The 12,063-nt window shown below is 48.6% G+C and overlaps 1 protein-coding gene across 1 annotated transcript in view; it reads left to right on the top strand.

The window, feature by feature from the left end:
• COL22A1 (collagen type XXII alpha 1 chain) overlaps nt 1-12,063 on the top strand; it is a 235,160-nt gene that overhangs the window by 156,741 nt on the left and 66,356 nt on the right. The window contains exon 38 of the mRNA XM_034668525.1: nt 3,135-3,212. Within this exon, the coding sequence (XP_034524416.1) occupies nt 3,135-3,212 (78 nt within the window). The remainder of the gene's footprint in view (nt 1-3,134; nt 3,213-12,063) is intronic.

The following is a 12,063-nucleotide window of genomic DNA, read 5'->3' as shown; positions in this document are numbered from 1 at the left end:
CCTCCTGGCTATCCTGCTTCCTCCTCCATACAATGTTGATTTCTCTTCAAAGGCAGAATTTAGTACCTGACAAAATGTGGACAATGATGGATTCACCCATTCTGGCACTCAGGAAATGGCAATTAAAACCTGCCACTGAGGCTGGGTCCTAAGCTGGGCACTATGGATGCAAAAGTGTATAGATATTGGGACACCTGTGTGGCTCAGTAGGTTAGACAGCTGACTCTTGATTTCCACTCAAGTCATGATCTCAGGGTTGTGAGATCAAGCCCCACATGGGGCTCCCTGCTCAGCCAGGAGTCTGCTTGAGATTCTCTCTCCCTGCCCCTCTACCCGGCCCCCTTCCTTGTTCGGTCTCTCTCAAACAAATAAATAAATAAATCCTTTTAAAAAGTGTATCAATGTTGTATCCAACATAGGATCTGACTCATTCTACGTACTTGACAAACACTTGTTCAATTAACGGGTAAATGAACGAATGGATAGTTTTCACTTTTAAGATACTTACATAGAAGTCAGAGGGTGAGGCAGGCACAATGGGAGAGCAAGGTGTTAAGATTAAAGAAGGTCTATACAAGGGTGTGGAAGAGGACAGAGAGGAGCACAGGCAGAGCTGGATTTATGGAAGTGGAATGATTGGGATGGTCTTATTTGATGGGTCAGTGTTTGGAAAGTTGAGACATGGAGGGTTGGCGTGGTCCAGCTGGCAGTGGTTAGGGTTTGCTGGTGTGTGTGAGGCAGCCTTGGGAGTTAGAGGGGAGCCAAGCTAAAACAGAAAGTGATAAGAAAATCTACGTTAACTATAATTAAAGATGCAGAAGGCTATGGATTCCTTTGGCATTTAAGTGTGTTTGGTTTATTTTCTGTCCTCTAATTCCACTGATGAAGTGGTAATAATATACTTGTGATGCTCCATGTTAAATAGTGTCTTCCCTTTGAAATAAGTCTTCACAAGATACCTGGGAGTTCCATGGAATGTTTGCTTTCATTCTCATTGATGAGGGTCTTAAGGTACAGAGAGGTTACAGGACTTACCCAGGGTTACAGGACCAGGTGGACATTATCCTAAAACTGGACCTAAAGTCCCCTAACTGCCTGTTTGAAATCTTCCCCCTGTCCCTCTCACTGGTGCAGAGTGCTTGCGACCGGCACAACAAGGAACATGTTCGTCCTCTGTTCATTACACATTTTCCCCGTATTTGTCTTATTTCTCGACTTCCTGCCTCCCCCCTCTTCCCCCTGCATACAAATTAGATTTCCTAGCAGCCCCAAACACCTTGTACTTCGCAGAATGAGCCACCGCACATTTTCCTAAAGAAACACAATGTACCATCTGGGGCTTCAAAGAGAATTTCAGGGGGGGCCTAGTTACAGAGGCAGGGGTGAGTCGGAGGGGTGCCTGGCTCTTGGGAAGCATGGGCCACCCACGGTGGGCCTGGAAGGATAAGGGCCAGCCACGGTGTTACTAGAGAGAGGTTTGGGGTCGGGTTGATCTCTTTTGTGAGTCCGTCAGGAGCCCCATCCCTCCCACCTCCCATGAATGCGATTTCTCTTCAGAACTCAGCACGAGTGTTGGGAATGGGCATCTTTTGGTCCAGGAGCCCATATCGCTGCTAGAAACAAATGAACAGAAGCGTTGGTTGAACAAGTATGTGACTGAGGTACTCAACCAGGCCAGAGTCCTACTGCACGGAAACGAATCGTCTTAGAAACATTACTTTTCTTAAAAGCCCAAATGTAAAGTTTTCTGATTGAAATGATGGTTAGAGGGTAAGCTGATTATTAATGAGATTTTTTTTTCATGCTTAGAAACACAAACCATAATAAGCAACGTGTTGCCTAGCAATGTCAAGTTCCACCTGAGATCACATTGCTGTGCATTGTCTCACTGGCTCTTCACACCAACCTTCTAAAGCTCCTTTCATTTGTCATAGGAGTTAACTCATCCCAGGGATATTAAATACGTTGGACAAGATCAGCCACCGGTTTGTGTGAGACTTGGCTGAGTTCAGCTGACCTCGTACAGGTGTGCGGTCTCTCACACAGTGTGTTCCGGGCTGGGTTTATTTTAGAATTAGAACGGTAGCAATTTGCACTCTATAGGCGTAACATTGACTGTGGTGTGTGGGCCAGCATCCTAGTCAAACTCTAATATTGATGCGACAGAAATGTTTAAGTGTCCACACACAATGGGGTCACTGAAGGTTGAACATCGCCCGCATCAGATCCGGTCAAGCTAGGATAAGCCCTTGTTTTCGGAGGCTGAGGATTTTGAAATTGTGGATAAAAGGGTATGATTCAGTCTCAGCTCCCTTCTACAGGAAATGGCAAGCATTCTTCCCTTTTACTCTGCCCATTAAAGTCCAGGATGACAGGTGCAGGAGAACGGGCCACGGCCACAACAGCTAACTAGCACATAGAGCCGGGCCGGGCTCTGTGTCAGGATGGTGCCCAGTGCTCGTAACTTTTTTCAGGGGCACACTGCCTGCTGATGTGGCCGGCGCTGTGGTTACCTGCCCTTTGTAAATGAAGAAACTAAAGCTCAGGGAACTTGCCCCTTTCTTGGGTCAACCATGAATAGGTGTTGAAGACAGAACTGAGACCCACACTCTCTGAACCCCTGTGATCGAAGGCAGTGGTTATAGCTCAGTCATTCTTGCCCCTCCCAACCCCTGTAAAAGTGGCTGGAGAAACATAGGTACTTGGCAAATTATTGGTAAATTGTTGGTGATCTGGGACCTGATTTGAAAAACAGGTGTGTAGTCAAATCTGGGATGCAGTCAGAATGGGGGCGTGATGAGGTCTGGAGAAAGCTCAGTAACATTTGGAACTGTGGTCACATGGGAGGTACCATCTTGTTATAACCACATTTGGAGCCATGGCCAAGGCTGGGGCACAGTAAGCTTTGAAAGGTGCATGATGACCATTGGTGGCTGTGCACATGAGGGGTGGCCTGGGTGGGTGATGGGCTGCCTGGGGGACCTTGGAGGGACATGCGGAGTTCCGTGGCAGGAGAGGCATTGATGGATCGATGGATCATGCAGTCAGGATGGTGGGAGGGGCATAATTCCTTTTCTATACTGGCTCTCTCCTGCCCAGAACTGACCTCTTAATCTTATTTTTCCTCTCTCTAGGGGGACCGAGGTTCACCTGGGATCCGTGGCTCTCCTGGCAACCGTGGTGACCCAGGCATTGGAGTGGCTGGCCCTCCCGTGAGTCTTTATTCTTCCAAAACTTCCTCCCCATCCCCTGGCCACACAGCCACTCCCTGGTGGCTCCCTGGGCCTGCCTGCAAGGACTCTCCCTTTCTAGCTAACCTAGGAGTGGGTCACTGGTCCTCAAGTCCGTCAAGGGTTGTAGACCCGTCCACTGGCTTTGTTCTAAAACTTGGTGTATTTCCTGTGGGAATAAGGCTTCTGGGGAAGCCAAGGCTTGTCTGATTGAAGGAGGAGAGAACAAAACTCATTAAAATTAAAGAAGAAAAAAAATGACTCACGGGCCAAACTTTTGCAAATCTGAGGTAAATCCAGTGAAACCGAATTGTCTGAGAAAGGGATGTGATGTGGGAGAAATAGCATGCTTTCATGTATTTTAAGCCAAATGAGTTCATTACCCCTCTGCCTCCCGTTAAGGATAGAGGTGAAGACATAAAGAGAATCAAGGAAGGTTTTAATACAGTCTCCAAAATGAAATCCATGAAGTGGTCCTCCCATTGGACGTATGCTGAACAGGTCACATCAGCCTGATCGAAGTGAGACTACAGAGTCCCTAGAAGGTGGTAACTTCAGGGCTTATAATAGTTTGCAAGGACAGGGATGCCCGGGCCCTGTCCAAGTTGAGGATAGCTGTTATTTTCAGCCAGACTCCACATGAATATCTCTAGAAATAGAAGGCACACTTCTTTCAAAGCCAGTGCATCTGGCTTTGAAATTTAGACAGTTCCTTCCATAGAGAATAGACATTTATTGGAAATTTTTCTCATCAAGAATAGGAATATCGTCTTCTGTGTCTTCCACCCATTGCTTCTGATTCTTCCCAAAGAGCACACCTCCTGCTGCCTTTTACTGAATGACAGCCATAAGAATTCCAGGCTAGTTTTCATTCCTGGTGACTTATCTTTGGATGTGGTCCCTCCTTTGCTAAAGACACATAGTACGTTAACTATGCACCTTAACATTGTATTGGTTTTTTTCTTTTTTTTCTTCTTTTTTTTTAAGAGAGAGAGAGAGAGCTGGGGGAGGGGCAGAGGGCGAGAAAGAGAGAGAATCCTAAGCAGGCTCCACATCCAGCACAGAGCCCAACGCAGGGCTCAATCCCACAACCCTGAGATCATGGCCTGAGGCTGAATCAAGAGTGGGTCGATTAATCAACTGAGACTTCTGAGGCACCCCTCTGGGATCTCTTTTGTAAAGACACTAATTCTAATTCCAGTTGGGAGGGTTCTGCTTTTCTTACCTGGTTACCTCTGGAAGCCGCCATTTCCAAATACATCACCAGGGTTTTTTGTTTTTTTTTTTAAAGATTTTATTTATTTATTTGACAGAGAGAGACAGCCAGAGAGAGAGGGAACACAAGCAGGGGGAATAGGAGAGGAAGAAAGCAGGCTCCCAGCAGAGAAGCCCGATGTGGGGCTCGATCCCAGAATGCTGGGATCACGCCCTGAGCCGAAGGCAGACGCTTAAGGACTGAGCCACCCAGGCGCCCCAATCACCAGGGGTTTTGGTTTCAATGTAAGAATACAGGGGGAGACACAAACATTCAGTCTGTAGCACTATCTTACTGTTATTTAAAAGAATCTCAAATACTCAGTCCTTTTCAAATGCTATTACTAAGCCTCAGGATATCCACATTACCCACATTAGCATTGCTTAACCCAGAAGTAAAGTCTAGGTCTAGCTCTGTGCCTATTCAGTGTGACCCCAGTATAAACCAGAGTAGCACGTGACCCCAGTCTCTCCTTGGTTTTGTGTTCAAGAAATGCAGATCACCATCAAAAATAATTAAAGGAGCACCACTCTTTGTCTCTCAAATGCTTTGAAAGGAAATGGCAGTTTCTTCCCCACAATATCACTTGTCAAACAGAAACCCCCTTTCCTTCCATCTGTGGTCCTCTGACATCCCAGCGCTGGTCTTGGGCACCTCACTCCATCCCTGAAATTCTCCAAGTTACCCCCGCCCTGTTCCCCCACCCCTATCTTGTCTCATTTGCTTCCCACCAGAAATGACTGCCTACCTTCTATCACACCCCTGGCAGTGGGACGCCTGTCTTCCCAAATGTCTCCATATACCATGGATGGAGCAGGTGTAAGGAATCCCCTTGGGACTGTCTAGTGTTAATTTGTTTTTCTTAAAAGAAATTCTCAGGTAGCACAAACGCCACTACGTCATTACATCAGCTTTGTCTTTGGCTCTTTTCTTCAGTCTTTTGGTGGCTGGAAAGAACACTCTGGCCAAAGATGCAGTGAAGAAACATAGTAGTTCAGACGCTGTTATTGTTGAAATCCTCCTTCTCGTGGGGCCTGACCTGCTGGAGTAAGGATCCTGCAACCTGTAGGAATGACCCCCTAGAATAGAAAAATCCCTGCAAGTGAAGCTGTGAGCTGCATGTAGGCCCCTCTGTCACTCAGCAGGTCTCTGTAGGTCCCAGTCTGTTCCCTAAGGACTCACCATGTCAAGCCCTTAATCAGAAAGCCGTAGGCAGAGGCGGACACTGTCGGCCCCCCCTCCCACTTCAGAGCTGCCTAAAACCAGCCATGAAATATGTTCATGCCTAAGTGAGTCCACCTGAAAAGTAATTGTCTGGCTGCAACCGAGGGGCTGTAAATCAACTGTTTATTATCTTTCCTCCACTTCAACTCATTACAAGCTTCCGTGGTGGATAAAACCTTACTGAATTTTCATAAATCTTGTCTTTGGCCCCTTGCCTAGGCTCCTGATAGCCTGGGATTCTGCACAAAGGATGCAGGGGTGCCCTGAGAGTCAGAGGAGGTGAAGAAGGGGGTGTGGGTTCCCTGGGGACCCCCCTGCCCCTTCATGGGGATGGGACTACGAGTGGTGCATGTCTGGCCAGGTGCCGGGAATAGAAGCATGCACCCCACCACCTGCTGGAGTCCCGTGAGAGCTGCCCTACCACCAAGTAAAGGCTGGATTCTGCAGAAGCCTCTCCTGAGAACAGGATCCAAGGGCCAGGAGTTTATTTGGGAAATGCTCCAGAAACATGACTTAAGGGGTTGTGTTGTGGGGAAAGGAAGGGAAGCAAGGGAGGGTGTGTTCATGAGCAGGCTTCCACTGTGGACAACGAGGGCTCCCCTCCACTGACAGCCTGGGAGATGTGGGGCACATGGCGGAGCTGTTCTCTGACGGGGGCGAGGCGGGGGTGTATATGCGCACTCCCGTTGGCCAGGGGGTGAAGGCTGCTCCTGCACGGGGATGCTGACTCCCAAGAGCTCCCAGCGTGTCCCACCCTCGGGCCAAGGGTCCCCCTGTGGCTACAGAAAACCCAGGACCCTGCCAGGTTGCTGTGTGTTCGGGGTATTTGGAGAGGGGCGCTGACGGTGCCTGCTACATCACTGTTTTCCCAGGAAACAGTCTGAGCGTCGCAAGGCAGAGTGACTTGGCTAGACATAGCTAGTCCAGGGCCAGGGCCAGGATGCACATCACTTCCCACATCCCCCCAAGCCAGTTCTCCTTGCCTGTGCCACCATTCCCTGTGGCTTTGGCAGGATGAGCAGGATTAGTCATTTCCATTAAGGATGGATCAGCTTAGAAGTTACTCTTCACGTCCTTCCTCTCATGGCATGGTGCTCCGAGGCCTTTGGCATCCAGGCGCGGTGCCGACCCCTGGAAGGGAGCCCTGGCTTTCCCTGCCAGCCTGTGTGCCTTCACTGGATGGGGCATGGATGGGGAAGCAGCGGCTGCGAGTGTTGGCCTCTGGCTTCAAGACATTAACACAAAATCCCTTTAAACTCCAGGTTGTCTCTGATCTTCCTTTAGCAAGGTGTTAAACGCTTAAAAAATGATCCAGCTTAGGCCTGAGGGCAGACCAAGTTGGCACTGAACCTCACTGAAGCCAGGAGCTCGAGGCCAGCAAGGGCAGGGTTCCCACTGACAGCCGGGCTCCCTGAGACTCGGGTCTTCTGGTTCTGTGAGCTTCTTCCTGGGCCAAGTACCAGACTTTTCTGCAGCAGCAACAGGGGTGTTGGGAGGTTACAACACGATAATATTGGTAATAACACCAGGTCCCCTGCCTTTGACCTTCTGATGTTGTCAAAATCCTCCCCTGCCTTTCCGTCCCATCTGGAGTCTCTTGTCCTGATGCCTCCCTTGGCAGAGGCACAGGGCACGTAATACAGGACTGTCTCGCTGTTAGACTGGGAGCCTGATGGAAGAAGCAGTGTGGAGCTGATTGTGTGCGATAAAATGTGTCAGGGTCCTAGCAGAGGTGTTTTTTGAACTCCTCATCCTCGAGGAAATAATAAGACTAGAAATGAAAGCCGCTTTGAAAGGTAGAGTAAGAATCCCAGTGTACACGCCGGTTGGCCTGCAGGGGGCAGCAGAGAGCAGAGCATCTGCACCAGGAGGGTCCCTTTCTCCTGTTCATGTTACAAATGAGACAGGCGACACCACTTGCTTGAAGTGACACTTGGGACTTGGTGGAGCTAGGGTTGGGTCCCCCACATTCTGACGTGCTCCGGACAGGGCGGCGATAGTGATGAGGTCACACTCGGGAGTCTTCCTGAGCTCATCTTCTCCGCGCATCTGGGCTCCTGAGCTATGCGGGACCCAGGAGTCTAGCACCAATGTTCTCTGTTTCTTTATCGAAGTACAGTTGACACACAGTGGCACATGTGTTTCAGGTTGTACAGTAGCAACTGGTTTTTGTGCATATGCTTTATCTGCCTGTTTGGTTCTGTTCCTTTGGTTAAAAGAACCAGAGAGCCCCTCAGGTCAGGACTTCCCAAGAAGTAGGCTGGCCAGTTTCCCTTGAAAGGAGTATGTGTGGCCCTGGGGCCACTTCCCTGGCCCTGCTTGGGGACATGAGGCATTTCTCAGTAGTTAGCGTGAAGCTGATGCTCGGGGAATGTGCAGGGCTTTGCTCACAGACATGCACTCCCATCCTGTTCTGTGAATAGAGTGAGGCCCCACGGGCAGCAGACGAAGGAGGTGGGGAGGGTATGGATAGCATGTCACCCCATAGACCCCGGACTCAGCATATGACCAGGAGCTGAGTACTCCACTCATGGTGTTTAGATTAAGGTCTTGGGATTTTTCTGTTGATGAAGAAGGTTTTAAAATAAGTTTCCACTCTCACTTCTGATTTGGAGCTCCCCTTTTAATCTCTGTTGCTAATATGAATTGCTGTGGCCTACTGAGCCTTCCAATGGGCCAGGCTCTGGTTCTGGCCTCACTCAGCCTCCCTCCTACCTCCCTCCTGGATTTCCACCCTGGTCTCCCTGCCTGACCTTCTCCAGTAGCTTTCCCACACCAACCCAGAGCCAGGATCTGAGCTCATCTGTAACTTGGAGGCTTCCCCGAGGGGCCCTGCAGGCCCTTCTCATCCAGACAGACCTCAGCTGCCCTTGGAAACCCTGGCTGCAGACAGCAGGCACTCCCCATGTCAGAGAAAGGAACTTGTTCTTCCCTTCTCTGCCTGTGAAGACTCCCAGCCTTTTCCTCCAACTTCTCTCAACTGGCATCCTCTGGGTAAAGCCTCCCCAAACAAAGGCGGATGCCAGCAGCTCCGGCATCTCTCAACCCAGACCCATTGGGTCCCCATTATCAAAGGGGTAGTTGTCCTTACGGGAGCATTGAGTGTAGGCAGGCTCCGTGACCACCTGCATCTTCCCCCAAGCCCAGCACAGAGCCTGGCACATGGTAGCATTCAGATAAAAAACTATGGAGCAGAAAGTGCACCTTGGTGTCAGGTAGGTCAGCGGGGGGAGGAGTGAGAGATGACAGACCTTCGAAGGAGGGACACAGTAAAGTTAGCAGAGCAGCATGGCAGAGACACGGGAGTGTCTAGCATATCCAGAACCCCTTGGGGCTTTCCGTTTTGTGAGTTTCCACTATCTGCAGTTTTCAGCAAATGACACAAGTGTTGTGATGCTTGTGTGTGTGTGTGCATGTGTACCTGTGTGTGTGTGTGTGTATAGCATGTACACAAGCACACACACACACTATATTTATGCACTTATATTTATCAAGGAACATTTCAGATATACCAAAAGAATATTTTGGAAGAAGAGCCCAACGAACCCCATGCAGCCACACTTAGCTCCAGCGACCAGAATCCCTGCCCAAGCCCACTGCTCCCTGTTCATCCTCTACGGCCTTCCATCATTTTGAAGCAAAGCCCAGACATATATCATTTTATCTGTAAATAATTCCAGTATATTTCTAAAAGATAAGGACTTTTTAAATGTGACCACAATTTCATTATTACACTCCCCTAAGTAATTCCATAACATCATCAAGTATCCAGTCAATGGTCAGGTTTCTACTTATTCCATAAATGCTACGCCTGTGTAGTTCTCTTGTTTGACTCAAGACCTGAATACAGATAGTAATTGGCTGATTTTCTTTCTTTTAGAGAGAGGGAGGAGGGAGAGTCAGAGGGAGAGAGAGAGAGAATTGTGAGCGGGCTCAACACCCAGTGCAGAGCATGACATGGTGCTCGATCTCACAGCCCTGACATTGCAACCTGAGCCGAAATCAAGAGTCAGATGCTTAACCGACTGAGCCACCCAGGTGCCCCTGTAATCTGGATCTTCCTTCCATTATTTTTTTCTTTCCTTTTGCCATTTATTTATTGATGGAACTAGATTTAATTTTGGTCTCCTAGAGCTTCTCACAGTCTGGAATTTGCTAATTTAATAGTTTAACACATTGCTCTGTCTCTGTGTTTCCTATGCATCTGTACTTGGGCCTAGAGCCTTGATCAGATTCAGGTTTGATGTTTTTGGCAAGACATCACAGGGAGTGTGTTCTTCCATTAGGAAGCACATGGTGTCTGGTGGTCTGTCTTGTTGTGATGTTCACACTCTTTGATGTCCAATGCTTAGATCAATTAGCACATCAAGGGTTGTAAATTGATGCCTTTCTTGTTCTACCGGTTCTTTTATATGTATCTGCTGGAATACTTCTAGATGGAGGAAAGGTCCCTCAATTACAGTCGACATACCCAGTGGTATAATTCATATGGAAGGCAGGATACAAATGAATGTTCCAGTCTTTCCCTTCAGTTATTTTCAGATAATGACTTGATTCCTTTGAATCTCACAAAGATGATTAATTAGGTGTTCTGTTTTTCATCAATAATTTTGAACTCTTGGATTCAAAGACATCTCATGTGTTTCAGTGTAGTGTGGTTATGCTTCGCTTTGATGTGCAGAGTGTCAGCTGATGCCAGTAGGACCTTACCCCAGTTGACCCTGAGTATCTTTGACACAAGCCTAGCCGTCTTTGATAGAGCCCTTGCTCTTTGGAATGACGAGGTGCCCTAGATTTGTGTACCTTTCTTGTCCAGAGCTGAAAGCAGTTATTTCTCCAAGGAGCTGTGTTTCCTTCTAGGGGAAAATGGTATCAAAGGCCAGGATCTGTGTGCTGGGGTAAAGTGGCTCTTGAGCAAACATATCAGCATAATCTTGAAAAAGAGGGTGTGGTTGTTGCAAACTTGTTTAGGCTTCAGATTTAAGAATGCCATCATACAATCCCTCCTCCTCAACACTTTGATATATATTTTTTAAAGATCATTAATTTATTTGAGAGAGAGAGCCCTAGAGAGAGCAAGAGCACAAGTGGGGAGGGGGTAGACAGGGGTGGAGGGAGAGGGAGAAGCAGACTCCCCGCCGAGCAGGGAGCCCAACACGGGGCTTGATCCCAGGACCCTGAGATCATGCCCTGAGCCAAAGGCAGATGCTTCACTGACTGAGTCACCCAGGCGCCCCAACACTTTGATATTTCTTAAAAGTGTACTGACAAAATAATTGTGGGGATGGGCCAGGCACTGAAGAGCCTGACTCTCTCCTTAGAGCATCCTTTTTGACTTCTGATCACTCAAGACAAGGTGGTCATCTAGCTTTTATTCCATTTGAGGAGACCAAAGCTCAGAGAGACGAAGTGACTCACTCAAGGTCCAACAGCTGATAACTGATAAAGCTAAGATTTGAAATGAGTGCCTTTTTTGACAACAGAATCCATCTTTCATATGTGGATTTTATATTAAAAGACGTACGGGAGGACTTTGGAGCTCGAGCGAATGACCAAGTTGAGTGCTGGAGGCAGATCATGGTGTTTCATCTGGAATCAAGCATGCCTCTAAAGTGACCTCGCAGCATCCCCCTTGCCAGTCATCAGTTGCTCCTAGGTCCTTTGCTTGAGGCATGAGTGCGGTCTCAATGGGGAATGACTTTGAAAGGAGCAAACTTCAGCTGTGTGTGCATTGGTCCGTGTGTACCGTTTACTTAGACCTGGACGGAGCCCATGAGAAGTCATGCAGGGAAAGTGGCTCCTGAGTCAAATAGAGCCCAGGTGGAAGTGGTCCTCTAGTCTTACCTGTCTGACTTACCTGCTTGCCCTTTGGCTTCTGGAGACTTCCCCTCCTTTCTTCAAGTGCTCAGCTGTGCACCTCCCCTGTTTCATCAGGCCGTTCTGAAACATAGTTAGTAGACGGGCGTTGCGGTTTCCTGGCTCGTCATACTGCAGAAACCTATGCATTGTGTGAGCTCTTCCTTCGTCTTGGGGATGTCTGGGAAAGTTCTCCTGGGCTCTGCTGCAGGGAGACGCAGGGTATGCTCGACTGAACAGGAGGTGGGCTAACCCCACGGTAGAGTGACTCCCGGTGTGGTTTGGGTAGGTCCTGGTCTCCTCTGGCCTTACTCTGATCATCAGTGAGAAGGGAGGGTGATTACACCCAATTCCAGAGTTCTCATGCTCTAAAATGTTAATTTTGACGGATTACTCTACGCTGTCCTAACTGCCACGGGGCACTGGGCTGGGTGCTGGAGAGACGGTGCCGAGCAAAGAGCTTTGTGCCCACCTAACCACACACACGCAGTCATCTGG

This window comes from Ailuropoda melanoleuca, chromosome 9 (assembly GCF_002007445.2).
Source record: "Ailuropoda melanoleuca isolate Jingjing chromosome 9, ASM200744v2, whole genome shotgun sequence".
Lineage (NCBI taxonomy): Eukaryota > Metazoa > Chordata > Mammalia > Carnivora > Ursidae > Ailuropoda > Ailuropoda melanoleuca.
Note: the sequence above shows the minus strand (reverse complement) of the source record. Positions and strands in the feature narration are given on the sequence as shown.